We start from the raw sequence: 27,091 nt of genomic DNA on the forward strand, positions 1-27,091 counted from the left end.
CCAAGATTGTTCAGTATTTTTCTGTTTCTTTAAGATTATATATAAAAAAAAGATACGTTGAGATTTAAAGTGCCTTTCAAATGAAGGGAAAAAGACTTTAAAAACATTTAATCTGAAGCGCACTCTGATACCCCTACATAGTAATATTTTCAGAAACCACTAGTATAGTCATTTGTTCAAAAGGAATTTGCAACCCTGAGAGTCTGTCTGTGTGTAGTTTAATTTTATGTAAGTATAAATCCAGCTCTTTTTGTTTTGTCAAGCCTTCAGAGGTTTGTTAGAGAACATTAGTCTGATAGGGCCAGACGATAATTCAATAACATTATATATCGATCGATAGACGTATATCAATGATAGAAAAAAAGGTGAATAAAAAGTTAAATAGAATAAAAGTTCTCCTTCCTTTTGCATTCTAGCCATGCAAGTTAATATTACAGTCATTACATCATCCCAACCAATCACAAACACAGACCCAAGAACAAAGCCCCGCCCCCTTCAGAGAGTTCAGAGAGCATGCGTTCTTATTAATTTTTTTTTTATTTATTTATTTTTTTCTTATTAAGTTTTTAAATACTTGCAGTTTTGGTAAAAAGTTGGTTGAATAAAGGGTTGAGTTTGAATTCAGCGTTTGTTTCTTCTTTATCTAAAAATAGGTCACTAAGCACAAACAGCATAAAATGGCCAGGGCTGCACTTAAAATATATGTTTTGAATTTGTTGATAACTATCGATATCTATCAATGTGATTTAAATTTTATCTGTATGTTGTTTTTTTATATATCGTCCAGCCCTAATTACTGAGCAAACAGCATGACGAAGACCAGTGAACCCAGCAGACGGGTCAGGGATAAAGTTGTGGAGAAGTTTAGAGCAGTTTTAGGTTTTAACACAGTATCTTAAGCTTTGAACAAATATTACAACCAATCATCCGAAAACCTACCACAGCATTGCTGACCACCTTAGCTGGACGGCCAGGCAAGGAGAGCATTAATCAGAAAACTAACTTTTTCAGAGTTTATTGGATCCATTGTCTATAACCGCTTATCCGTGCAGGTGGCTATCTCCAGCCCTCATTGGGTGAGAAGAGAGTGCTGCCAGTCCATCACAGAGCAACACAGGAATTAGTAACCATGCACGTTCACACTTAAGGACAATTTGGTGAGATCAATTAACCCAACAGTCACGTTTTTGGTTTGCTTGCACAGGGAAAACATGCAAACTACACTCAGTCTGGGATTTGAACCCCCAAGGCAATAGTGCCACTGTGCAGCCCTTGTTGGAAACATAGTTCCCAAATAAGGAATAATCTGTCCATCTTCTTCAAACAAGGAGTTTTAATCTGAACAAGTTTCCTAACCAGTTTACCACTTCTGTACCTTCTAAAACTTTTTATGCTGCATTAAACGTAAAGTGTCATCACATACATCACGGGGACAGAGAGCCTGGATGCATGGTTCTCATCACCCTCCCTCCAATTCGAATAATGGACACAAGGCGTTCTTTGCGTTTACTGGCATTTAATCAGACACAGGTGTCATCAATTATGCCGTGAGAATTGCAAACGTCATGGACAGGGAAAAATCCAGCGTGCTGCCCTCTACTGAATCTAGCGTGCATTTAAACCATCGATCCGACCAGAAACAACACACTGAACATTGGTTCCACCCTGGAAAGTGGACATATATTCCAAATGTGCATTTTTACCTTCAATTGTTGATTTTATTAAATCAACATTGTTTTTTAACATATTTATTGCAAATTAAAACTATGAAATTAACTTAAACAACATAACTGCTCTTGATGGCAGTTACACTGTATATTGTGTGACCCTCCACTAGGACACACTCTCCGCAATCTTTAGCATCTTAGGCACGTTCGTCGGTTTTAAGTCTGCCGTTAAACCATCCAACAGACTCAAAATGTCATTGCTGTGCAAATTCATTATGCAAGGGATAAAACATCTGATTGATGTTGCGATGACCGTATGAGATGTTCTTCAAGTGTATTCACCTGTTTGTCTGACATGCTTGCAAAATAACTTTAACGCATCTTAACCATGTGATCAACAATATTAAAACATCTGGAAAAACATTGAGCTGTAGTTACTCCAGTGTTAATGCAAACAGTAGACTGTTTCAGAAAAATACTCCAGAGGAGCAAGAACGTTGGCAAACATTTTAGGCCCCCTGCTCAGGCTAGATAAGGCCAACATGCTAGTAGGCCCGAGTCTAACAAAAGCAAAAACAACCCCTTGTGACATCAAGAACCCTTTTGAGTGCAAATTTTGAGATAAAGTCAAAACATCCCCCAAACCCTTAGAAAAATGTCTAGTGTGTTTGATAATAATTTGCCTTTTGGTCAAAGAAATTGGTTTCGCGTGCATAATTTCACTTCAGCTATTTCAGAGGCTGTGGCTACTGAGAGGCAATAATAAGCTGCTTCTGATAAACCGACAGTCATCTGAAAATAGCAAAGCTTCTGAAAGCCAATATTGCCATTTGGAAAATAAAGCCTGACATTTCAGAATCAGCTGGCGGCGACTTGGACGCATAGGGACAACGGGTCCAAAGAGAAAACCGATGCCTGCTAAGCTCTCCATTATCACATAAAAGGAGTAGTTTGACAAAAAACGGAATTGGCTTCAGCACTGAAAACGGGTTTACACACTGACAGCAACCCCAGCTTTGGTCAGTTCAAAGCTGTTCAGTAGGAAATCAGTCCTGTTTACGATAACAGCCGTCCACATGTGCAATAGTATGGGCTCGGTTATTTAGGTAGTGCATATTTCCAGTCTCTGTGAGTTATGACTTCTGACATGCATTTCCTCTCTGGAGGATTCCTCCCTCCTCTCGCTCGGGTCATGCAAAAGGAGGCTAGTAGAAGCTGTGGGGGTGGACAACACGTGCCATCCTTCGTCCCCTGAGCCGGCCCATGCGAGCTAATCCACACGGAGAGAGACCAGAGAGAGAGAAGAGATGAGATCAGAGTTATGTTCGGTGCCAGCCGTGGCCGAAATACGCCACAAACGCTCTCGTCATGAGGCGGCTACAGCACACTGCAAGCACTGAACTAAAAGTAAGTACAATTTTCTTGAAATTAGTGTATTTGTCCTTGATTTGAGCAGGTGAATTAGACAATCTGCCAATGGAATGAGTTTTTTGACCCTTAAAAAAAAGATAGATATACTGCACTTGGAATAAGATGATGGAGATGAGATTTAAGTGAAAATAATCCTATACCATTGGCAGATAATCTCATTTACCTGCTCAAATCAAAGGCGAATAGACTTATTTCAAGAAGATTGTACTTTATTTTTTGTTCCGTCTTTGCAGTGCATAACTTCAGTATCAAATGAAGTGAAGTGTGTGAGGAAGGTCCACTAAAGGAGCTGACAGAAGTGGTCACCCTTAGGTTTAGGAAGGGTTTAAACTTTCCCAAATCGATAAATTAAGAATTATTTCATTGCATTTCTGCACACAGTAAATATGCATTTCATTAATGCAATTAGAAATCGGCACAGACAGCATACCGAGAAATGTACTTGCAGACATTGGGGAACTAAAGAAGTCTAGTCAAGGATTTACATAAGAAGTTATTTTAGATGTCGCTTTAGAAAAGTTGGATAAAATTACTTTAGATCACAAACCCCCCAATGATGTATCTAGTTTGTTTCTTATTATGAAAAGAAACAATTAAGTACAGTGATTGTATGCAAGAACTTTGATTTTACATTTTATGTATGTTTGCTGATGTGTATATATAGAAACAATTAAGCCTTGAATATTAGACATGAAGCTTGATCCAGGGAAACAAAATAAGTCTAATAAAGGATTTACTTAGCTTATTCCAGTGTTAATGTAATGTTTTTCTTTTCCTATGTAATATTTCCCTCTGTAATGTTTTTTCTGTTCCTGTACAGAACTTTGAATTGTCTTGTTACTGAAAAGTGCTACATACATAAACTCGCCTTGCCTTAAGCTCAAGTATATTTGGGTCATGTGTCAGGACAATAACCATAAAATTAATACTTTGTAGTGTTCTGATCAAATCTGATTGAGGTTCTGTGGTGTGACTTTAAACTCAAGGTGAAAACTGTCTAATGTAGCTGAATTCAAACGATTCTGCTGAGAGGATAGGGCGGAAACGCTTTTATCAGAAAGGTTTGACAGCCGTTGTTGACAAGCTGTCATAATGTCTTGGGGGATAATTACTTTTTCCCATAGCGAAAAAAAATGTAATGGATAGATTTTTATTTATTAATTAAACCATTATTTGCAATTCTTTGTTTGATCTGTAACATTTAAGACAATAAATGTAAAAACAAAATTAATTGCTAATTGGTAAAACTATTTTCTCACAGCGTTGCAAGTTTTGCAGCTCAAATATTTTTCTCTTTTTTTATCCCCAGTTTTGTTTTGTTTTCCTCATTCTAATTCTTTTCTACAAAAAGACTCCAGGGAGGTTTAGGAAAGATTTTTACACTGTACTTTAAGCCTCTTGACAGTCAGAAATAGTTTGCGTCCGTGATGACATGGCATGGACATAAAGCTAAAAGGTTAAAAGTCAAAAGTCTCAACATGGCACACACTCATGCTCCTCCTTTTGGAGGGTCAACATTTGGACTTCAGGTTTCATTGACGTGAGAAAAGGATTAGTTCTTGTTTCCTTGAGCTCCACTGGTGCAGTTGTTGGGAGTTTTATGGCCCAACCACAGATCTAAGCCCGTCCAGCTGACTGTCGGTTGGTGCTAAAAGTCAATTGTCGTTAGAACATTGTAATAGTGAACCCATAAAGTCCCTCTGAGCAGCTGGAAGCCAGAGATAGCTGCAGCACATCAGCTTATAGTCCACCCACTCTGTTTTTATAAGGGCCTGCATCATGGACCGTGCGCGCGCATAACTCACATCTCTCTCAAGGGTTGGGGTGGGGGCTCCAGATGTGGCTGGGCGTGGATTTGGCGGCGGCGGTTTCGGTAGTGTGTAGGCGGTTTGTGTCATAAAACCGCCCCGGCCACGTCTCACCTCGCTGTCCGGAGACCGCGTCTGTCGCTTTGTTTTGACAGAGGCGCGCCGCTTCCACAGCGGCGTCTCGCTCGATCCGAGCAGACCCAAACTCTCTCAGCGGGTGCAGCTCAGACACGTCTGGCTTTTGGTCCACAAAAAAAACAAAAAAAAAAATACCCAGATCTGTCACTGGCAGATTTATGGAGTGTCACAGAACTCTGTGAGAATGTGAGAAAGCACCAACAGACTGGAAAATGGCTGTTTTCCTTCGAGATGAATGACCTTGGTGGAATTTGTTCAAGTTGTGCGGTGAAATTTTGCTTTACAGCCATTAACTGATTTTTCTCCTTTTTTATTTTCTACAGGGCAAATATTGATGAAGTGGAGACAGAAGTTGTGGAGATCGAAGCCAAACTAGATAAGGTAAAGTACTTTTTATTGTTAAATCCCTTTATTTGTGCTGATGATTGGAAAGATTAACATTTTGGTCCTTTTCTTTCCTGTACAATGAACATGTAATCATGTAACCATAATTAATTTGTTTCAGTTGTGATTGCATTGCAATGGCTGCGCCAAACAGTGCCTTGTAAAAATACTCACATGGAGTACAGGACAAAGGAGCGTGTAATTGTAAACTGGAAGGAAACAAAAATCAGTGTAATCAAGTGTAATGTGCTTTTGAATTCAGTCCACTTTAATCTCATGACCCTAAATAAATAAAGGTTGAACAAAGAACCATGAACCTAAATATCAGAGTAAATGCAGCTGTTCTGTAAAGGCCTCAAAGAGGGAGTGGGGGGGGGGGTTCTTGGAAAACATTAGTGAACAAACAGCATCTGGAAGGTCAAGTCACACAGCAGGAAGGTCAGGGATGCAGGTTCGGGGATGTTTGCAGCAGAGTTAGGTTATCAGACGAAAAGCTCTGTTCAACCTATTATTTGAAACTGAAAATGGTTGTGGCACAGCTGCAAACTCTCTAAGACATGACCGTCCACCTAACTGCACAGATCCAAAAAATTCACCAACATCCAGGGTGCATGAAGAGGGTGAAACGAACTGGTGAGATGAAATCTTCAGCAACACTTGAAGTATTAGGAGCAAACATTCAGAGCATACGTGTTGGTCTGCTTATAAAGTTTGCTCCTAATACTTCTGGTGTTGCTGAAGTTTTCATCTTACCCGTCCACTTTCACCGACAGGCCGTGCAAGGAGCCGAGCATTTATCAGAGAAGCAGTAAAGATTCCCGCGGTAGCTCTGGAGGAGCTGCAGAGAGCCATTGCTCAGCTCGGGTAATCTGTCGACAGGATGACTATTAGTCATGTAAAGCACTAATCTGGGCTTTATGGGAAAAAGGGAAGGCAGAATGTTTAAAAGAACTACTTTGTGATATACAGTCCCTAAAAACACATTAAGGCTTGTGGCTCCAACACGGTAAATGGTAAAAAAAAAAAAGTCCAAGCGCTGTGAATACATTTGTAAGGCACTAAATATTCCACATTGATATAAAGGAAAGCCGGGCCTGGTTGTTGGTACGCCCTTTTAACTTCTTGCTCTGCGAGAAGTTTTAGATTAGACCAACTTTTCTTTGCTTTTCATGTGGTGTGAAGTTGAAATTAACTCTCCTTAGCCAAAAACTGCTTTAAGGTACTCCTGTAGGCTCATGTAGTTGTGCACTCTGGAGAGATGCAATAATTTATGGAGCCTTATGCATAAAGTTCCTACAGATTTCCTTTTCCAAAATGTTATACTTTTACAGACTGAAATTTCTGGATATTTTCGACATTTTCTAAATATTCTGGACATGTAGATAATAGTCACCTCGTTGGGTTATATTACCTATATTTTCTACAAATTATAAAACAACAACTTGGCAGTACGTTAAAGGGCCATTTCACTACCTTTTTTTTTTGCATCTGAACCAAATTATTTCTGCTCTATCTCAAAACCTAGACTGGGTGATCTTAGACTGAAGCAAAGATCTTTAAAGCAAAGTTTGCAATCTCTGATGAACTTTGTTTTATTAGTAAAGATTAAAATGATAACATTTAAGAGGCAAACAACTAGTTTAGAGGTTCTGAAAGCCAGAAAACCGAGAAACTTGTGAAGCGATGCACGTTTATCTGATTTTTCTGCAGGTTCTCATGGAATAACTAAACTAATCAAGGTGTTGTGCAGCAAATGGAAAATAAATGTAGACATTTTTTAAAAAGATAATGTCATGTTAAAAACAGTAATACAATGTTTTTAATGAATGATGAAATCTGGCAACTTGAACATTTCACATATTCAATTTCGGTTTTTCCATCCTTACTTAAACTTTTAAAAAGAATTATAAAATGGTTTCCAAACTTTCTATGACTAAGTAGTTAATGCTGTAAACAAATGTGTGCTGTTAATCAAACCTAAACGCTAATCTGGATGTAAGATTTTTCATCGCAGCAGTGCATGTTGGATATATACTTGGGACAAATAAGAGTAAGCTCTAATCTTAATATATATAAGTGTCTCCAATTTTATTTATTTTTTAACCAAATATAGGATGAATTAAGATAATTACAGGAAACGTTACCAGAGCCCACATGTAAAACTTGTCAGCATGAAAATTTCATGCACATTATTTATAGCACACAAAGCAATATCACAACAAAACTACTGCATTTAGGACCTGGTTTGTGTCATGGTATAAAAGATATAAAAAAATAACAATAATCTGTCAGTTTTAGCTTTGTTCACTGAATAAGAAAGATTAATCAGAATCTAAATGAATGATTTCTTAAACATATCAAAAGTGAAGCAGGCATTGTAGTAATCCTGCATCTCAAATTAGTAGAAAAAGGGAGAAAAACCTACATTATTCACTCTACAATGTGTTGCAGCAGAAATTACAGTTTTCCCATCAGACTCAAATCTTGTCCAATCAGTACCTAATCCCATACTCCTAACATTAATGCCTTAACCCACTGGTTGCCTTCTCTCAGCATTTGGGCCATCAAATGTCACTCAGTCCGATTAAACAGTTCAGCAAGAGGTCGGGGAAATTTGTCTTGGCCGTTTGATGAGGAAGTCGAATGCTTTTCCTGTAACGGATGTGTCAGAAGTCCATCTGGTCCTGTCCTGACTCTGACCTTGATCCGGACTTTCAATCCCTGTGTGTCGGACGGAGAACAGATTAGTCAGGCTTGTCTTTTACTGCCATCGATGCTGAACGCCCCTGTTTTTACATGACCTGATCTTCTAATCGTCCATCTATCACCTTCACCCTAAAAGCCCAGTAAATGGACTGAATTTATGGTGCTTTTCTAGTCATACCAACAATAAAAAGTGCCTTACACTATAGCAGTGGTTCTAAAATATTTTTTGTGGCGCCCTTCGCTTTGAAGAATGAAACATTTTTAGGCCTCCCCACCTCAACAAAATTGGCCAGGAACGTAATGTAACTCATCGTTTTCTCTCTTGATGCATTGAAACCGCTGCTCTGAACATTACCCAGAATCACTTTAACATTTTCTAACAGTTAAATACATTGTATAAGAACGATCTCTAACAACTATAACTTTTCAACATCGCCACGTTTTCTAAACTGTATGACATTATCAACAGTCTAATAGATTTTTTGGCCTGACACATCCCAGTGGTCAAAACAAATGATGAAACTAAACACAGTACACACCTTCTCTCTGTGGAAAGACGGCACATGTTACTTTTAGGTAGACACTAACCGCACCAATAAAATATGCAGAACTAAAATAGGCGAGTTGAAAATATGCCGAAAATAATATGAAGCCATTAGGAGCAATAAGCTAAATTTCAATATTTTAGATAGAAAGAACTAAAAAAATAATGATGTGAAGACCTAAAGGTAATATTTCAGATGGGCTGTGGTGTGACGTCACACCACAGGTCCTTGCCTGGTTCTCTGGTCTCTTGTTTACATACCTGGGCCGGACCATGCGTGTACGTGCATGTGAACAGCTGCCACTCAGGGCTTAGCCCCTCCCTGCCCTAAAATACCACCGTCAGAGCGTCATGGCAGAGTGCACCTCAGCAGATCAAAATGTTCTCTTGCTAACAGCATTAGAAAGTTATGAGTTACTTACTTCTCCACTTGAAATGTTCCTCTAAAGGTGATGCTGTTTTGCTGTGTCTTTTTCCTTTACAAATATGCGCATAGAAGACGACGCAAGGAAAGGAGGGGCTGGGTTTTGTTTTGGTCTACAGACAGTGCTCAAGCACCACCTAGTGGTGAAATATCGCTTATTGCTCCATTAACCAAACAGCGTTATCTTATGCCAACAGGAAAATTTACTACTACACTGTTGCAAATATCAGAGTTTTAATGGCCTTTTTAGGTTGTAGCGTTAGCTTGTAGCGATGGCTAGCATGTGACATTCCGTTATTTTTGTCCGTCTACGTTTTTGTGTTTGTCTTGTCAATAAAGACTCGACATGTTTGCAGAAATTTAAACTTCCAACAGCAGATGGTTGTTGATATTTGCGGCTACTGTGAAGTTGAGTTGGGGTGACCAGACGTCCCCGATTTCCGGGGACAGTCCCCGTTTTGAATGACCTGTCCTCGGCAAAATCTGTCACCGGAAATATCCCCGATTTCAGTGCATCATGATGGAGTAAAAAGGTTTTGGGCAACAAGATGTATTTATGTGGTCCTCCAGGCGCCCCCCGACCCCCCCCCTCCGCTTCACCAAATCATAGATTGTCCCAATCTGGTCACCTTAGTTTGAGTGTCTCTGTTGTTGCAGTGCTGTGGTCAGAAGAAGTGTGACAATTCGGGATGGATAAGGTTATATCGATTTAAACATAAATGAGTACCTTGGAATACATTTCCTTTAGTGTGATGATTTAAAGATTTCAATTATTTCCACAAATCTACTTTGACAGTCCTCCAGGCCCAGTGTAACAATGTCTGAATCATTCCAAATCAAACCTGCTACTTTGTTTGTACTTCATTATACTGTGATAGTTTGATTTACCCCTCTGGGGTGTCTCTTTTTTTTCCCTCCCCTCTCAGCTGGTGAAGCTATGCAGCGGGATGATCGAGGCTGGGAAGGCATACGTCAGTGCCAACAAGCTGTTTGTCAACGGCATCCGGGATCTGTCTCAGCAGTGCAAGAAGGATGAGATGGTCTCGGTGAGGTTCTGACAATTTTAAGCAGCATCTTTTTCACCCGTTGCATACATTACTGTGGCTTTTATTGTGTACCTGACCTTTAAAAGTATCATCGGTGAATAGGAAGTTCCCTACTGTTCCAGTGTTGGTCTTTCAGCTCTGTTTATATTTGAATAAATGTTATGACTTACAGATTAGTCAGTGACTATTGGATCAGGCCTGGAAGAATTTGGGCCAGACTTTCAGACCATTTTAATGGTTGCTGACTTCAACCTTCTGACTAATTGTTTTTTTCCCCTATTAAAGTCTTGTTCATATTTGTACTTTCCGTCATAAAAAAAGGAATGAATGAATCAGGAGAAGTGAATCAGAGTATTAAATGTTCCCCATACATCGTTAAAAACATCTCAAGTAATCAGCTTTGACATTGCAAATATTTTCTTTTTCCTCCAGCTAGAAGTCAAATAAATTACTATATTTGGGACAGCTTTTATTTTCTTCTTTAATTCTCAAAAGTGAAAAAAAAAACCTGCAACAAAAACCTGGTAGCAGTAACACAACTTGTGTTGAGCGGATTTTGTTCATTTGCTTCGCAGGAGTGCCTGGAGAAGTGCGGGGAAAGCCTGCAAGAGATCATAAACTACCACATGGTAAGTGATATACAGTACAGCGACTAATTTCTAACAATATCCGGTGGTCATGGTAAGCAGGTTTTCCGTTTAATGTAATGCGATGGCCGCAATTTAACTGATTGCAGATTCTTTTACACACCATTAAACTTGTGTCGTTATCATATTTTACCATTTCAATGTGGAGACGTGCCACTTTAATAAGAGTTATTATGTGACTTTAAGAATCTCATCCACAGCAACATTACCTTTTTTGGTTACAGAAAACAAAAACAAGTAGATTTTCTCATTCCCTTTAAATCTACAAAATTACTAGATTATTAAAGATTTTTTTTTTTTTATAACAGAGTTCTATTAGTACCTCTGTGTAGTGGTCATGATTTGATACAAGTTTGGTAACAAAACAAATAAGAAAAATGTTTTTTGTTGAACAGAAAGTAACCCTCACAAAAATAGAGATACAAATAAAACAATATTTGAACGTATTGAGTCTCTTACCTGGACAACTAAATACCAGCATTTCAAAAGTATTCCTTGAATTTTAACAAAAAAGTTGTCTAGAGGCCAAATGTCTAACAAGGATTATGATGTGGTTCAAAATTGTAAAGTATCTTATAACAGACCTCAAAAGGTTTTGTTGTTTAATTTAATTTACACTTCAGTTCCTACAAAGTTAAACCCATACCATTTCTCTTTTGAATATCACTGTTGTACAAATTGTAAACATTTTAGCTTTCCATACATACAATACTCTGCCCTGCTGCTGATTACTGGAGACCAAAACACTTTTACACTGCTGATTTAACAAAAAAAACCAAAAAAAAATAGGCTTTTATTATCACCAACTATTGTTGCATTGTTTTGGTGTGCAGTGCTTTAGATTAAATCTAAGGATTCATTGATTTGGTGTTATAGTTCAGAACAAAAACTTTGAGTTTACTGAGGTTTTCTTTTTCTTTTTTTGCATGTCTCAAAATTTAGTGTGCTATTTGTTGTCATTCTATACATGGGCGTAGGTTTGTATAGGGACCATAGGGACATGTCCCTACCAATAATTCGATGTGAATAACATGTTTATAATTTAAAATACATCGTTGTTACAGCAGTCGCTTATTTTCCTCTCGCAGCTCCGCTGCTTGGCGGCGGCTGCTGCTGCAGCTCCGTCTGCCAGCCTGCGTGTCCAGTCGGTCTTTTCTGTCGCTTTCACTTAGCAGCGCACGTAACTGTGCTGTGTGCTGTTTAACTCCACTCTCATTGGTTGTTTTGCCTTAAGTCCCGCCTTCTCTCTCCCTGGTTGGCTGTTTTCTAGTGCGTGCATGTGCGTGCATGCTTGCAGCGCGAAATTTAAATTTAATTCACACTAGAATACTGCGGTTACTACAACGAATATTAGACTACGAAACTAGTCTCAATTAAAAAAAAAAATAATTATCCAAGCTATAACAGGCGATAGAAGAAGCAGGAGAGAGTAGTTTTTCATTTGTGGAACTTAAGAAATGTAAGTAACCAACGTTAGCATCTTAAAATAATATTTAATTCTGAAGTATAATACATTTTATCAACAAAAATATTCAGTGTCAGGCAGGAGTTCTGAAGACTGCTGGAAAAATCGACAAGCAAAGAATGTAAGCTTTCAAAAAATCCCTTTAAGGTGGTTCAGATATAAATAGCAGGTGTTATTCGTTTTATAGAGTATAACAATACGAGATGGTGCCTAAACATTGCTATTTTTGTTTAGAAAGCATAATTAGGGTTCCACATAATAATAGTGCTATTTAATTATTTCTACTTTTGGAAATAGGATAAAGTACAAACAGAGGAACACATTGGTTTGATTTTACACAGATTTCCAGACAGTCCATGAGTAAATTAGTACAAACATTAGTGTCCGGTAAAAATGCTTGAATCTGGCTGTTTATTTTGGATATTATTACATTACGGATAAGATTATATTTTATTTTAATAATTGTTAGAAGCGATTTTATATTTGAATAAACTTAGGCTCATGCTTAGTGTTGTGATTGTAGATGATGCCACCAAAAATGAAAAGAGACATAAGGAGCTATTTTAACACTCAGTAAGTATCATAGGATGATATAAAAGGTTGTGTTACATTTAATCCTTTAATACTAAAAACACACTTGTATAATAGTAACATTATATGATTATAGCCAGGAAACACAGATATCCAGTAACAATGATGCAGGGCAGCTTGGAGGTGAAGCAGCTGGCCCTTCAGAGCTTCAGGTGATGTCTAATTTATTTTAATTACAAATTAAGGAGCAGCTTTTTATTTATATACAATATATATAGTGCTTATAAAATTAGTATTAATGTAGCAAAAAATGCTGCTTTTCTCTTTAAACGAAATGTCCCCTGATGCTTACGTCAAGTATAAAAAAATAGGGGCATGCATATTGCGTAGGACCAATGACATCAAACCAATGAAACTTGAGACCAGTAGTGTCCCTACCAAAGTTGAAATCAAACCTACGCCCATGATTCTATATGATCCGTTCGGCATAATGAAGAGCAGCTGTGTATCTGTGATTATCCAATATAAGATGATGTAGACGTCAGTGTTTGTGTGTAAAGAAAACAGACCCTTTATGTTAACTGTGAGATTTTACAGAGCCCAGCTTGGTTCATGTCAGATAAAATTGAACTCCTCAAGAGGATAAACACAGCAACTTTGCTGTTGTACGTTTAGGCAAGGTTTAGGCTGTTTAGGCAAACAGCCGAAGTCGATTAATCAAAGACAACCCAACATAAAGACCATTACAGGGATCTAAACAACTCCTAATAAAACCATGAATTAAAATCTCAAGATGATGCCGTGAAAGAAAAGGTTTAACTTCAGCCAGTTGTCTCAAATGATAAAAAACTGGACTTGATTACAGATTTAATCTGTGCATCAAGTTTAAAGTCATTGTCCAGTCTCACACCCAGGTTTGTTGCTGGCTTAAACAACAATACCTAATTTTGTATTTGTTATTAAATTGCAAAATATTCCACGCCATCCATGCATTGATTTCAGCAATTTCCCTCTGGGATTATTAAAGTATGTCTGATTCTGATTCTGAATACAATCCAGAAAGTGAATTATGGAGCACTGCTTTCCCTGTTTTAGTGGCATATAAATTTGACTGTCGTCAGCATAAAAATGGAAAGCAACAAAGTATGTATATATATATTTAAATTCTGTTAAAATTGTAACTTAGTACAGTGTTCGTTCAAAAGAAAAACCAAATGCTGCTCCTTTTTAAGTATGTTCTTTATATTTCTAGCTTCAATGCTTTATTTTTTCCTTCACGTGTGTCCGTTTACATCATGCAGAGCATATGGTTCGCTGCTCTGTTGTTTCACCTCCTCTCTTTTAAGACTCCTGACCTCCTTCACCTACACCCCGCCTCCGTGGCTGTCTCTGCTCCTTTAAAGCCCACTAACTTGACCCAAAAGTGCTGCAAACATTCCTTTGTCAGGCTGCAACGATAGTGTGTCCTCACAGATCCCTTCTTCCCATTCACTCACAATCTATGTATGAAGATGGAAGCCAGCGTTCTGGACAGCGGAGGGGGCCTAATGGCTCAAGTCTTGTTGGCAGGCGTGGATTGGATTTGGCTGGTGGACAACAGTAATCCTGCATAACCTTGACATATTGCAGAGCCCATTACATAAACTGCCTCATGCACTGCATGTATGGATGCTGTTGGGAGCCCTTGAGCTCCTCTGAGGGTTCAGGTTTCTGCTTTAAAAGACCTAAGAGGTCTTGGAAAGTAATATAAAATCTTCAGTTTCGTTTAAAAATGTCCTTGGCCTCTGTATGCCAATAAAGTCCATCATGAAAGGTTTCTGAATGAGACTGCAGACAGTCATAACACGAAACATTGGTTGCTGCTCACTTTATTGAAGCAACCAGTTCCAGTTCAAACTGGTAGATTTATGAATTTATATCTCACAATTGCATGTGTTTTATTAACTTGTTCTAATAAATACAGTACTGGGAAAAAGTTGTTGCCCTTTACATATGTCCTCTGTTTATTTTTTACTTTCTTGCTACACTTGAATGTTTCAGCTCTTCAAACAAATGCTAATTTCAGCTGAAGGTAACTTGAGTAAATACAGAAAGTAGTTTTCAAATTATGATTTTACTAATTAAGGGGAGAAAAAGCAATCCAAACCAGGCAAAAACAGAACAGAAGGGGCACATTATTTTCCACAGCACTTATATTATTTATATATAAATAACTCATTTCTGGTATCAGATTTTCCTATCTCCATTTGTCTTTTTTTTTTGCATTCCTTTTAAATCGGAAGTCGAAACTGGAAAAGTCTGAGTTACGTCATATCTGAGTTCATAGCGTTCCCTCCCCACTCGTCTGACAGGAGAACTTTGTAAAGTAATGTCACTGCTGTGGCCGCTGTTAGCGACACGGAGGTTGATGGGATACAAGCGCCATTTTTAAGGGCCAAACGTAAACACAGATAGTAAAACTAGTAAAAACATTGACACTAATACAAAATTGTTAGAGGCACAAATACCGCCAACCTGAGTCTTTGAATGCTTTTTAAAGTCACATTTTATTCCAAAATCCTTGTCTTTTTTTAAGGAACAATAAGTAATAGTGACACCTATTGGTTAACATCTGAACAACACACACAATAGATCCACCGTTTAGTCAACGGTCCGTTGTTGCACTGATGTTGTTGTACTTCCACAGGACAGGAATATGAAGTTGTATTCTGTTCTATTTCTGGTCCGCTTCTCTCTCTGGCTTCAATGTTTGCAGGCTGCCGCTCTTTTGCCTAAGTAAAATACTGAATGCTGTTTTGGGAACCCTGGAAACTATCATATGATTGGCTCAGGAACCAAGAAGTAAATATGGGCTACGCTCTCAACCGAAGTAGTTCAAACCTCTAGGTTTAACAGGAGAAAAACGTGACTAAGACGTTGTTGATGGGGAGAACCGATTGTTTATAGGGAATGTTACTTCCTTGATTTTACAATAAATTGCTTACTTATTGCTCCTTTAAAGCCTCCTGAGGTGTTGGACTCCGTATAAAACGTTAAACCAGAAAACTTGGTGATTCTTCATTGCCTGTTTAGCTACTATGGCCACTGTGAACAATACTGTCAAAACGATACCAATGACAATGACGCTGTTCTTCGTGGCATTTTGTGCACATAAACAGAGCTGAAACATCCCTTCTTATGGACACTGAAAAGTAGTATGTGAACCACTGAATAAGTGTTAAATAAATGATAGAAAACTGCTAAAAAAAGACAAAGTATGAAGTTTTACTCAATGTTACTGCAAGTAGCAGCCATCTTGAATCCTGAGGTCGGGTGTGGTCATGTTGCTGCGACTTTCCGACTTTAGGGGCCGCTCCAGTTGAAATTTCTGAGTCGAAGGTCAGAAATTAGGGTTTCTGAGTACAACTGGAATGCAGCATTTGACCTAGGTGTTAAATGACACCCTATGAATCAATGCAAACAATTACATGGAATAGGACTCTGTCGCGTATTCATGCCGGAAGTGTGACGTTTAACTCAGACGCTGCCCACCTATTGGTTTATTTGTGACACAAGAGTTGTTAAATCTGCAGAGCAACACAAGAAGAATACATTATTTTTACGAATACCAGCAACTTTGCATTGCTTTAATCTCTGCTGCATGTGGGGAAATCGGAGCAGTTGGCCAAGAAAGGTCCTGCAGACAAGCTCCTGTTAAAAACACAAACTGGTGTGAACTTTCAGCCTGAGAAGAGAGTATTTGGGGGTAGGGGGATGAAAAATGCCCAGTCAGCAGTGTAGGAACAGTGGATCTTACAGTAGAGAGCAGTTTTCCAGATGACTGTTGGTACTGGTGGTATTTCTTCTTTTTAAACATTGTGACCACTGAGCAGTATAGTCATAGCGATTAAACAAAACATAGAGTCCAAACTTGACAGAAGAGTAGGAGTGGAATGATGCTTACAAGACAAAATAATACATAAAGTTGGTTTCACAAGAAAAGATTTTAGCAATTTTAGTGGGAAGCTAAGAATCCACCATTTTTCTTTGTTATTCACAAATAGAGTCAAGGCTTCAAAAATCACCAAAACATTTTTTTAAGGAATCTGTAGTCCATGTATTTAAAAAACTTCCTCTCGTTTTTTCTTTTTTTTACCACAACACAAATATAAATGAACAGGAACAAATTAAATGAACAAATGTTTAAAAATGTTAATACAGATGCCCGAAATACATTTCTTTAATGACATTTCAAGCAGGATGGTAGAATTACTCAACCTTATCATGTATGGAAAAGGTTACAAGATGTGAAAACTTACTTTACTTGCACAAGCTAATGTGTAGAATGGTTGTGTTTTTTATTAGGATCCACCAAAATCATGCTGTTTGTTTGCTCTTTTCATTGGTTTTCTCCATAATATTTCAAAAACGTTGTGCTGCCAGGTTTTGTTAACACACCAAAGGATAATGTTGGTGCCAAACTATGCAAGGTTAGTAGTAGGGCTGACCTATTTTAAAGGTTAAAGGTTACATTTAAATAGGGTTAGGATTACAGTTTAAATTCTGTGTTTTTTCCCCCGGTCCTTGATTCAAATAGGTAAACAAAATAATACTTAATAATTATCGATATCGACTGATATGAAAGGCTTATACCGTGATATATTTTTCAGCCATATCGCACAGCTCTACTCTCTACCGCTAAAAATATACATTAAAGCAACAAGGGCAGGGAAGGTTTTATCTAACAGGCCAAAACTATTATTGGTCTGCTGAATTTAAGATAAGATAAGAGATAAGATAGTCTTTATTGATCTCACAATGGAGAAATTCACTCGTCACATCGGCTCAATTTGTACACGTGTTATGATTCTCTGGTTTTGGTTTTCATTTGTGTTTGTGCTTTGTTCCTTTCCTTGTTGCATATTTATGTTCTATAGGGCTTGCCATATTGCATTCATTTCTCTGTGTTCATTATCATTATAAAGATGTTTCTATATTAGTTAATTCCCTTGTGTTTAGTCTATTAGTTTATTCTTGTTTTGTGTTCTTTTTGCATTTGCATGTATGTTAGTCTTTTCCACTTTGTTAGTAGTTTCTTGGTTTCTTCAGTGTCCTTTTTGTTAATAAGCCTCCCTCCCCTAGCTTCCCTACTTTATTTCTGCCACAGCGTTTCCACATATTCTTTGATTAGTTCATGTGGTTCATTTGTCGTTTTTTTCAACCCTGCCTCAGTGTTTAAGCTTTGGGCTTTTCGTTGTTCCTTGCTGGATTCTTCCGATACACTGCCCGTTTCTCTGTCTGTGATAGACGTCCTGTTCAAGATCTGCAAGTTTCCTGTTTTATTAATAATCCTTATCCGTGCTCATCCTGAGTTCCTGTCTCCATTCTGGTCCAACTCAGAACCTACAAAACATGACGGCATGGCACTTAAAATGCAATACCCTGCCAAATGTTGCATATTAAGAAGGAGTCCATCCACGTATTATTTTTCGCAGTGGCGACTGTGGATGGGCATACTGTGAAGGTCTACTTACAGATGTAAATAAATACCCCATCGTAATCTCCTTGGATTAGACCGCATAGTCCCATACCCAAGAGAGGTATGGGACCGATCTCGACTCCTGACTCTTTATAGGAGAGAGGAAAGGACAGCAGAGCTCAGACTGGGAAAACACCTAGCTTTAAAGATGTAATTTAGAAATATATAACTCAGTTTTTAATTGTGATTAGGCACTAAAACTGAATTAAAATAATTTGTAACTCAAAAATAGATGCAATGTGTCCCTTGGGAAAACTAGCCAGACACATACTGTAAATGTTGCAGTATTAATGAGCATTAGGTCCCCTCAGTGACCTTTTGACACATCCTGCTGAGTCTGTATGTGTTTCAGTTTAATTCTTTTGTTTTCCAAAACCAGTGTGAAAACTGTTCAGCAGTCTTAAAATAAATGTTTTATCAGCAAATATGCAGAACACATTAAAAAAGAGATCCAAAGTGGTGAGAAAAGGCCCTTAAGGAGGAGGATTTATTTGTTCAACCGAGAGATCCCTGCTTTACACAACCGTAGCTGAGAGCTTTATCTCTTCATTAACCTTAAAAATGAACACGAGGGAAACTTAAACACACTCTGCTAGGAAAGAGACAATAGATCCAGTTCCCTGAAATGGTGAAAAAATGTCCTCGTTTTTAATGTGTGCGCAGAATTGGGAAACGTTTTTTGTTTTTGTTCATTCAGTGGTAATTTCATGACATTGCCAGCAAGGGTGTCAATGCTGTGTTATAGTATTTCTTGAGGCTATCCGGTGTCTGTTTGATCGGACTTTGCTCTTTCAAGTAGAAGTGGCTTGTGGTTTGCCGGCACTCCTTGAGTTTATCCATGCGAGAGCTTTGAAACTTTAATGCTACATGCTTCTTTTCTTGTTGCCAAGCTTTCCCACCTTGTATGAATTGTAGATGTTTGGCCTCCGTCCGTCCGTGTTTCTGTCAGACCGACAGATCCTCTGTTTTGTCTGGTTCAGCGTGTCGCCCTTCAGAGACCTAAGAGAGAGAGAGAGAGAGAGAGAGAGAGAGAGAGAGAGAGAGAGAGAGAGCGCGACTTGGCCTGGGATCAGCTGGCATCCTCCACTGTAGGCTCAGCTGGGCTTCCCGTCTCGTTTTCCCCTCTTCCTCCTCTACAATCTATCAGGGAGGACAGTCTGAGCGGACAATAATATGATTCATCAAAGCTTTTCTTTGATGAAGAGTAGAAGAGATAGGATGGATGCGAGAGCAGCATGACGAGGGGATTCCCTTGAGACGAGACAGCAATTGAATAAGAAATTGAGATGGTTATATCTGCCAATGGAGAAAGAGTTCCCTTTTCGCGCTCTTTGGCAGCACACCCTCAAGAAAATGAAATAGCTGCGTGCACATGGGAGCTCTGAGGACCAGCAACGCTTGGAGGACTTTGAAACCCTGGGAAGACAAACAAAAGGCACATATGGTTCAGCATAAACGTGCAAAGACATCAGCACGGATCTATGAGAAGTGCTAAAGAGTCTTGGCCCATGCTTGCCTCAATTTCCTGGTGGCTTTTGCCAGTCCAACACTACACTCCAGGACAAACAAGCTCTGTTTGGATGTTGCTGGAGAGCAAGCCAAGTATTGCTCCTTTTTTCTTCCAAAGATTTTACACAAAAGACTTTTCGTTCTCATGGAAAGCAGAAACGGAGTGATTAAGTGTTTTTACGTGGGTTATTATTCAAAGAATTTCAAAAGAAATGTGTTTCCAGACTTTTATTCCCTGTCCATTTGTCAATATGATAAATATTTGAATATCCTCACTTTAGCAGTTCTATTTTGAAAGCTATTTTTATTTATTTTTTTAAGTAAAATATCCACATAGTAGTTTTGTGAACAGGATCATCAAACCTGGGAATACTGAGAAGAGACCAAGACACGTGCAAATTCTCAGTTGTCTGGGTCATGGCAACCAGAAACAGGCTAAAATTGGAGGCAGTCGGACTGTTTTCAGTCCAGCTGAGCAGCATTGTAACAAAACAAAAAGTACACAAACGCATGGCGCTGCACAGGAGGGCCAGCAGCTCGGGGAAAGATTCAGCAGTCCAGTTTTACCCCAAAAGCAAAGGACACACTTTTGACAACAAAGTTGTCCAGATTTTGGACAGACAGAACAGATGGTTGGAAATAGGGCTGATTAAGCCATCTTTGTCAAAAGAGAAAAGGCTACACTGAACAGAGGGGAAGGCTCCTAAGTGTGTAGAACCCAATCCTAAAACCCGGTCCGTAGGAACCATATCAGCAGTCTTATCATGATCCACGTGACCAAGTACAGAACTCATACCAAACAATAGCCTCTAGCTACCCAGGATATCTACATGTGAGTCTTTGATTTGCATCTGAATGCACCTAGGAGGAAGGGCCTCCATGTGCTTAAAAACAGCAGCGCTCCAACTGCAGGTTGCTAAAGTGTGAGCTGCCAGAACTGACAAAGACTCCTGGATAGGTGTCGAAACGTTTTCAGAAAAAGTGAGCAAAAGTCCGGTTACCTCCAAGTCTTTTTATGGTCATTTTCAAGATTTTTTCAAGAGGCATCATCATAATAATGTGAATGTTGTTCCATCAAAGTCTCTCCAAGCAGCATTCAGTCCTCCTGAAAGAGCGTAGAGCCACAGTGGACAGTCGTCTGCATTGTTGATGGCTTTGCAGCAATCCCTCATACTGAGCATGCATGAAGCGACAGTGGAGAGGAAAACTCCCCCTTTAACAGGGAGGAAAACCTCCAGCAGAACCAGAACCAGGCTCAGTGTGAACACTCATCTGCCTCGACCCACTGGGGCTTAGAGAAGACAGAGCAGAGACACAGAAAGCACAGAAGCTCACATTGATCCTAGGAGTACTTTCTATTTCATATGGTAAAAGTGGATGGTCTGCCTTCCTGGATGATTTCACAGCTAACAGAACACCAGACCAGGTGTACCTACTATGAAGAATAAAAAATGATAGAGAACAAAAAGCTAAAAGTTGAAATAACAACAAATAATGCAAGTTGGAGAACAGTAGGAGAACTCAGCAGAGTGAGAGAAATAGACCCTGATGGCCTCCAGCAGCCTAAGCCTATAGCAGCATAACTATAGAGGTAGCTCAGGGTAACATGAGCCACTCTGACTATGAGCTTTGTCAGAAAGAAAAGTTTTAAGATTAGTCTTAAAAATAGACATGGTGTCTGCCTCACGGACCAAAACTGGGAGTTGGTTCCACAGGAGAGGAGCCTGATAGCTGTTATGCAAGAAGATTCCATCCATCCATCCATCCATCCATCCATCCATCCATCCATCCATCCATCCATCCATCCATCGTGTCTGCAATTCAGACAGCTTCCGCCTTTAACGTCTCAGCTCTAAAATTAGACGCGAAGGAACCCAGACCAATTCTTATCAGTTTCAGGCTGATTGAAGCAGGATTAATTATTTACGTGCTGGTTCGGCTCTTTCACATACATTAGAAATGAGGGGAAAACTGACTCAAATATTCAAATAAAGACTTGCATATGAGCTGTCGTCATTTATTCTTGAAAAGCATTCAAGATTCATAGGCATTAGCTTTAACCTGCAAAGAAGAAATTTGAATTATTCTTCTTGCATTAAAATAATCTCGTCTCTTACTAAGAATGTAAAAATGTCAACACTTTTATCATAATATCAGGGCTTTTTAATCTATATAGTCTATCACTGGCTTTACAGGACTCTCTTTTTAGGATTTTGTTTTGAAATCCCACATTTTTCTTGGATCTTTCTTAAATTACTATTTTTAATCAATAATCTGATAAATAATCTTGCATATGAAAAGCTTGCATACGTCCTTTCCTTTAAACACTTATTTTTGTAGTGTTACTGACTTTATTGTCACTTTGGTCTTAATAGAAAAATAAACATTTTTCATTTTTGAAACCTCATTAATGTGTTTTCTGGCTGTGAATGGGGTAGATTTATCTAGACTGTGTAGTTCAGGCTCAATTCTCCCGTTTATCACTCTGCTAGAACAACACATAAAAAAACAAGACCAACAATCACGACACAAACACTTTAGATTTGTATAAACTGTCGGATATCACCAGTTTATCGAAATAAGCAGATTTTTTTTTTTATGTGTGACCTAAATATGATCAAAAGATTTTCACCACCTGCTCATTTAAAATGGGCCCAATCAGTTTCAGGTTTCATGTTGACCCAGAATCTAACTGAAGTTAAAAAAAATAAAATACCTGGGCTAAAATATGTAATCTTAACTGAATTGTTGTACTGTGCTGAATAAAGAAAAACAGCCTTTTCTGACCTGCAGGATTTCCACTGAGCCTTTCCCATAAAGCAGAGGCAACCTGTTTGCTCTTCATCTTGTTGAAGGTCTGGTGTCAGTTTGCCACAAAGCAGTCTAAGAATGCAACAAGCTGCAAATTTAGCCAAGCCAGGAAGTCTCTTTCAACACACAAACACCATAGACTGTGGAATGCTGGGTTAGCCGTCAGCTTTTAGTGTGTGGCTAGCGTCGTGCCACCATCCGCCTCGGCCTCGTTAGCTCCGTGCTCGGTCTAATCTGATGCTTCACCGTTGTGTTTATTGCTGCACAGCACCGCAGCCCCTAATAATTTAGTTTTGGGTGGCTTCTGGCGGCAGGAATCCGCAGCTCCAAACCCAATTTCTTTTTTTAAGAGCCCGTAAAACTGCATCTACTGTAATAAACTCACAATCAGCCCCATTCTAGTGCTTAGGTGTTTCACCAAGGGTGGGAATTAACCTTATTTTTTGGTGGGGGAGGCAATAAACTGGGAAATTTCTCGAAAGCAAATTTTTGTGGGGAACGGGACACCAAAGGTTCAAGGTATAAATGGATAGTTTTGCCTAGATGAATGCCAGATTTCCCTTTTGCGGTATTGTTTTATATTGTGGGGGGGTCATATCCACGATTTTCTCAGATTGGGGGTCCAGACACCCGATTCCCTCCGTGAGTTCCGCCTATGCTTCTCACAGGGGAATCTACAAATCTCTCAAAGCTCAATACTTATTTTAATCCATTCGCTTCACAGACCAGTAAAAGACATTTTTTAAAGTCAACATCAACCCCTCCCCAAAAAAATTACTCCCTTGGTGGTTTCTGAAAATCTACTAAAACTCCCCCCTTCCAGATTATATTTAGATTCTAAATCCGTCTTTCACGGTGAGGTCGGACCTCTGGAGCTGCTCAGTGGTGCTGAGGACAACATGTAGGTTTGAGCGGGCTCCATGTGGATGTGACTTCTGGGCGACATTGAATCAAAAGCCTCTCCTCCTCCTCCTCCTCCTCCTCCTCCTCCTCCTCCTCCTTCGTCTCTGCTCGAGTGACCTATTTAGCAGGAGCCAGAGCAGACGATTCGTTCAGAGGGCACAGGAGACGGGGAGGGGGCTAGAATTTGAATCTGAAAGCAGCCTGTTATTGTATTAGAGCAGACGTGTTCAAGTTCAAGCAGCATTCCCCATCCATTACTTCCTGCTGGCAGGCTTGATCAATTATGAATCACTTGTATGCATGTTGTGCCACAAAAAACGAAAAATATGTGCTTTGTCGCCCCCTGTTGGATAGAAATGGTCAAGGTTTTCCCCTCAAAGTAACAGTATTAAAAATATCTTTATGCTTTACTCTGATGTTTTATGATGCATCATAGGTACGCACAACTGCTTAAAAAAATTGTGTTGATAGTTTTTGTTTTTGCTAGTTATCTAAAAAAACTCAATTTATGCAATAAGGTCAAAGAGACATAACTACTTTTACTATCTATGTTTCTTGTCATGTGTAGCTTTACTAATACACACCTGGTTTGATTATGTATTTTAAAACTACAAAAAAGATAGTTTAGTTTAGCTAGATTTGTTTTACCTACTTTAAAAAGCAACACAACATCATTAAGGGTTTAATATTTGTTGGTTTTAGTTGGGTTTTTTTTTTTGTTATTACTGGTCAATTATTTGGACACTTCTAAAGGGAATTATCCTGTTAATTATAAAAACAAAGGCTGGTCCTCAAAAGGTCTAAAATGTGATTTATCTTATCTAGAATGCAGATAAATCAGCTAAAACAATGCATGTCTTTAGGCTGCTCCCTCCCTAGGTCGGATATTTTTTCTCCCCCACATTTCTCCTCAAGTTACCAACAAGTCATTGTGTTTCTTATCTTTTTCAGATACTGTTTGATCAAGCCCAGCGGTCTGTGAAGCAGCAGTTGCACAACTTTGTGAAAGAGTGAGAAAATCAGCCATTATTTACTGTTTACTCAGAGTTTGAGTTGCATAGAAAATGTAACACTATTAAAAAAGAGACACAAGTGCACAAGTCCTGTAAACACACTGATGTCACTTAAACTTTTTCTGCATTTTGTTATATTATAACCATAAACATTGGTGAATTTAATCAATGTGAGAAACCAACAAAACCAGCACATAAGTTTTAAGGGGAAGGGAAATTACACACAGTTTACCTTCTTATTTATATATATATATATATATATATATATATATATATATATATATATATATATATATATATATATATATATATATATACAGAAATAAATCTGGAAAAAGTTTCTACTCCACATTTATATGACCCATTCACTCTGAAATCTACAAATTCAAATGCATGCCACACTTTTGGGACTTTTGCTTGCACAGTTTTAGAATTTTTTTTTAGATAATGTTTTGGTCATTTCACAACCTATAGCAATACCTATTGTTGGTTTTCAATATAAATTCCCAATAGGATACAAATCATTTTTGATTATAGCTTTAGAAAATGTAAAAAAGTTCAATGACATCAATATTTTTTTCCAGTCACATGTGTCCTTTTCATTCCTAAACACGCTGTAAGCGATGCATCGCAAACATCTGAAGTTATCAGCAGCGTGGACATGAAATACCCAGAATCTAGATGTTTAGCATGAAGTTCGGTGTGAAGTTTCGAGGAAATGTCCGCTTTGACCCGAGTTTGTCGTGCCCTTTTGTGTCAGGGATGTCCGGAAGTTCAAGGAGACCAAGAAGCACTTCGACCGGGTGCGTGAGGATATGGAAATAGCGCAGGTGAAGAACGCTCAGGCGCCCAGGAACAAGCCGCACGAGGTGGAGGAGGCCACCAGCGCGCTCAGCATCACCCGCAAGTGCTTCCGACACCTCGCTCTGGACTACGTCCTGCAGGTTAGAAAAAATGATCCCGTTTTCGGATGAAAATCGACAAGCACTACCAAAAAAGAATATGTTTCTGTCTGTTTGCCTTCAGCAACATCTTTACTTCCCTTCAGTTGTTTGTCATCGCTTTAGTCATGTGTGGCAAGGTTTATTTTAACCCTGCTGATGCCAGTGGGGGACGAAGGAGACTGATTCAGAGCGATCCCACTGATGGTTCTGCCCTCTTTTAATGCTTCGGATTGTCTCCTGGCATCCCTCTCATGCAGCTCTTAGACATCTGACCCCTCTGAACTCTTAATTTGATGTGTCCCTACGCGGAATAGGTCAAAGCTTCAGGCACTGTTCTGTACATCCAAGTGACGGATTAAATGTAGCACAAAATGTCTTTTAGGTTTTGTATCGCTACCAAATACAGTGCAAAGCTTTTAACTGAGGGGAAAACCCCTCTGGGGCTGTGTTCGCCGCTGAAGTGTGAAGGAAAAAACGTCAATGTGGCCATGTGCAAGAGGGCATTGAGGATCGTGTTTGTCAGAGTTAACTCTAGTCAGACTTTATTGTGTTCCTGCACTTTCAGAAAAGCGAAACAAAGGGGCTTCCACTGGAGGGAGTCACGCCAGCAGCTTGTTTGTACTAATGTCTGTTGTTTCTTTTTTCTGACAGATTAACGTCCTTCAGGCAAAGAAGAAATTTGAGATCTTAGACGCGGTACGTTACATTTACAGACACACAAACACACACACACACACACACACACCTCTGATGTGAGACTTCATGCTGATCCTTAACCCTGACGTTTTCCCGTGTAGATGCTGTCTTTCATGAACGCCCAGTACTCGTTGTTCCAGCAGGGCTACAACCTCCTTGACGAGCTCGATCCCTACATGAAGAAACTTGCTACTGAGGTGAGCAAAGCTGAAGCTCCTTCCGGGATGCCCTCAGAGGCCAACTGGTTTTTCCAAGGTTCCTACACACACTGCAAAAACGGATCTAAAAACAAGTAAAATGTTCTTAAAGTTAGTCTATTTGTCCTTGATTTGAGCCAGTAAATAAGATTATCTGCCAATGGAATGAGTATCTTTGCCCCTAAAATTAGAAAATTAGACATCCTGCTCTTGAAATAAGATGATGGAGATGAACTGTTCCTGTTTTAAGTGGAAAAATCTTATTCCATTGGCAAATCATCTTATTTACCTGCTCAAATCAAGGACAAATGCACTCATTTCAAGAAGAATTGACTTATTTTTAGTTCTGTTTTTGCAGTGCATGAAAACGAGACATTTTCCATTTCCTGATAAGTAAGAAAAATAGATCATTTAAAAGGTTGTCCATCCATACATCCATACATCTATCTTTCCTTCCTCAAAATTTCCTTTTCTAAAGCCTGACTATAGAAATGGCCTTAATAAATCCATAGGGATATTTAAACTTTAAAATAACATTCACTCTGAAATGTTATTTCAGAGTGAATAACAGGTGTAAGAAACCTGTCTTTAATGTCAAAAGTGAGAATTAAGCTGTATCTTTTTCTTCTTTTGACTTTATGCAGAAAAGCTTGTGCCGTGTACAGTTTCCATTTCCTGGAAAAAACAGGAGTTAGTCTTTTTTTTTTTT

At 38.8% G+C, this 27,091-nt stretch overlaps 1 protein-coding gene across 5 annotated transcripts in view; it reads left to right on the top strand.

The window, feature by feature from the left end:
• Window positions 1-27,091, top strand: part of acap3a (ArfGAP with coiled-coil, ankyrin repeat and PH domains 3a) — an 86,235-nt gene that overhangs the window by 33,203 nt on the left and 25,941 nt on the right. For 4 of the 5 annotated variants that reach the window (XM_036141690.1, XM_036141692.1, XM_036141691.1 and 1 more), the window contains exons 2-8: window positions 5,368-5,425; window positions 10,029-10,148; window positions 10,724-10,777; window positions 24,484-24,542; window positions 25,306-25,489; window positions 26,141-26,185; window positions 26,287-26,382. In XM_036141690.1, coding sequence (XP_035997583.1) covers window positions 5,368-5,425; window positions 10,029-10,148; window positions 10,724-10,777; window positions 24,484-24,542; window positions 25,306-25,489; window positions 26,141-26,185; window positions 26,287-26,382 — 616 coding nt within the window. Of the gene's footprint in view, window positions 1-1,136; window positions 1,158-5,367; window positions 5,426-10,028; window positions 10,149-10,723; window positions 10,778-24,483; window positions 24,543-25,305; window positions 25,490-26,140; window positions 26,186-26,286; window positions 26,383-27,091 lie in introns of those variants that run through there. The other variant, XM_036141695.1, reaches the window with a different exon arrangement.

Source organism: Fundulus heteroclitus, chromosome 1 (assembly GCF_011125445.2).
Source record: "Fundulus heteroclitus isolate FHET01 chromosome 1, MU-UCD_Fhet_4.1, whole genome shotgun sequence".
In the NCBI taxonomy this organism is placed as follows: Eukaryota; Metazoa; Chordata; class Actinopteri; order Cyprinodontiformes; family Fundulidae; genus Fundulus; species Fundulus heteroclitus.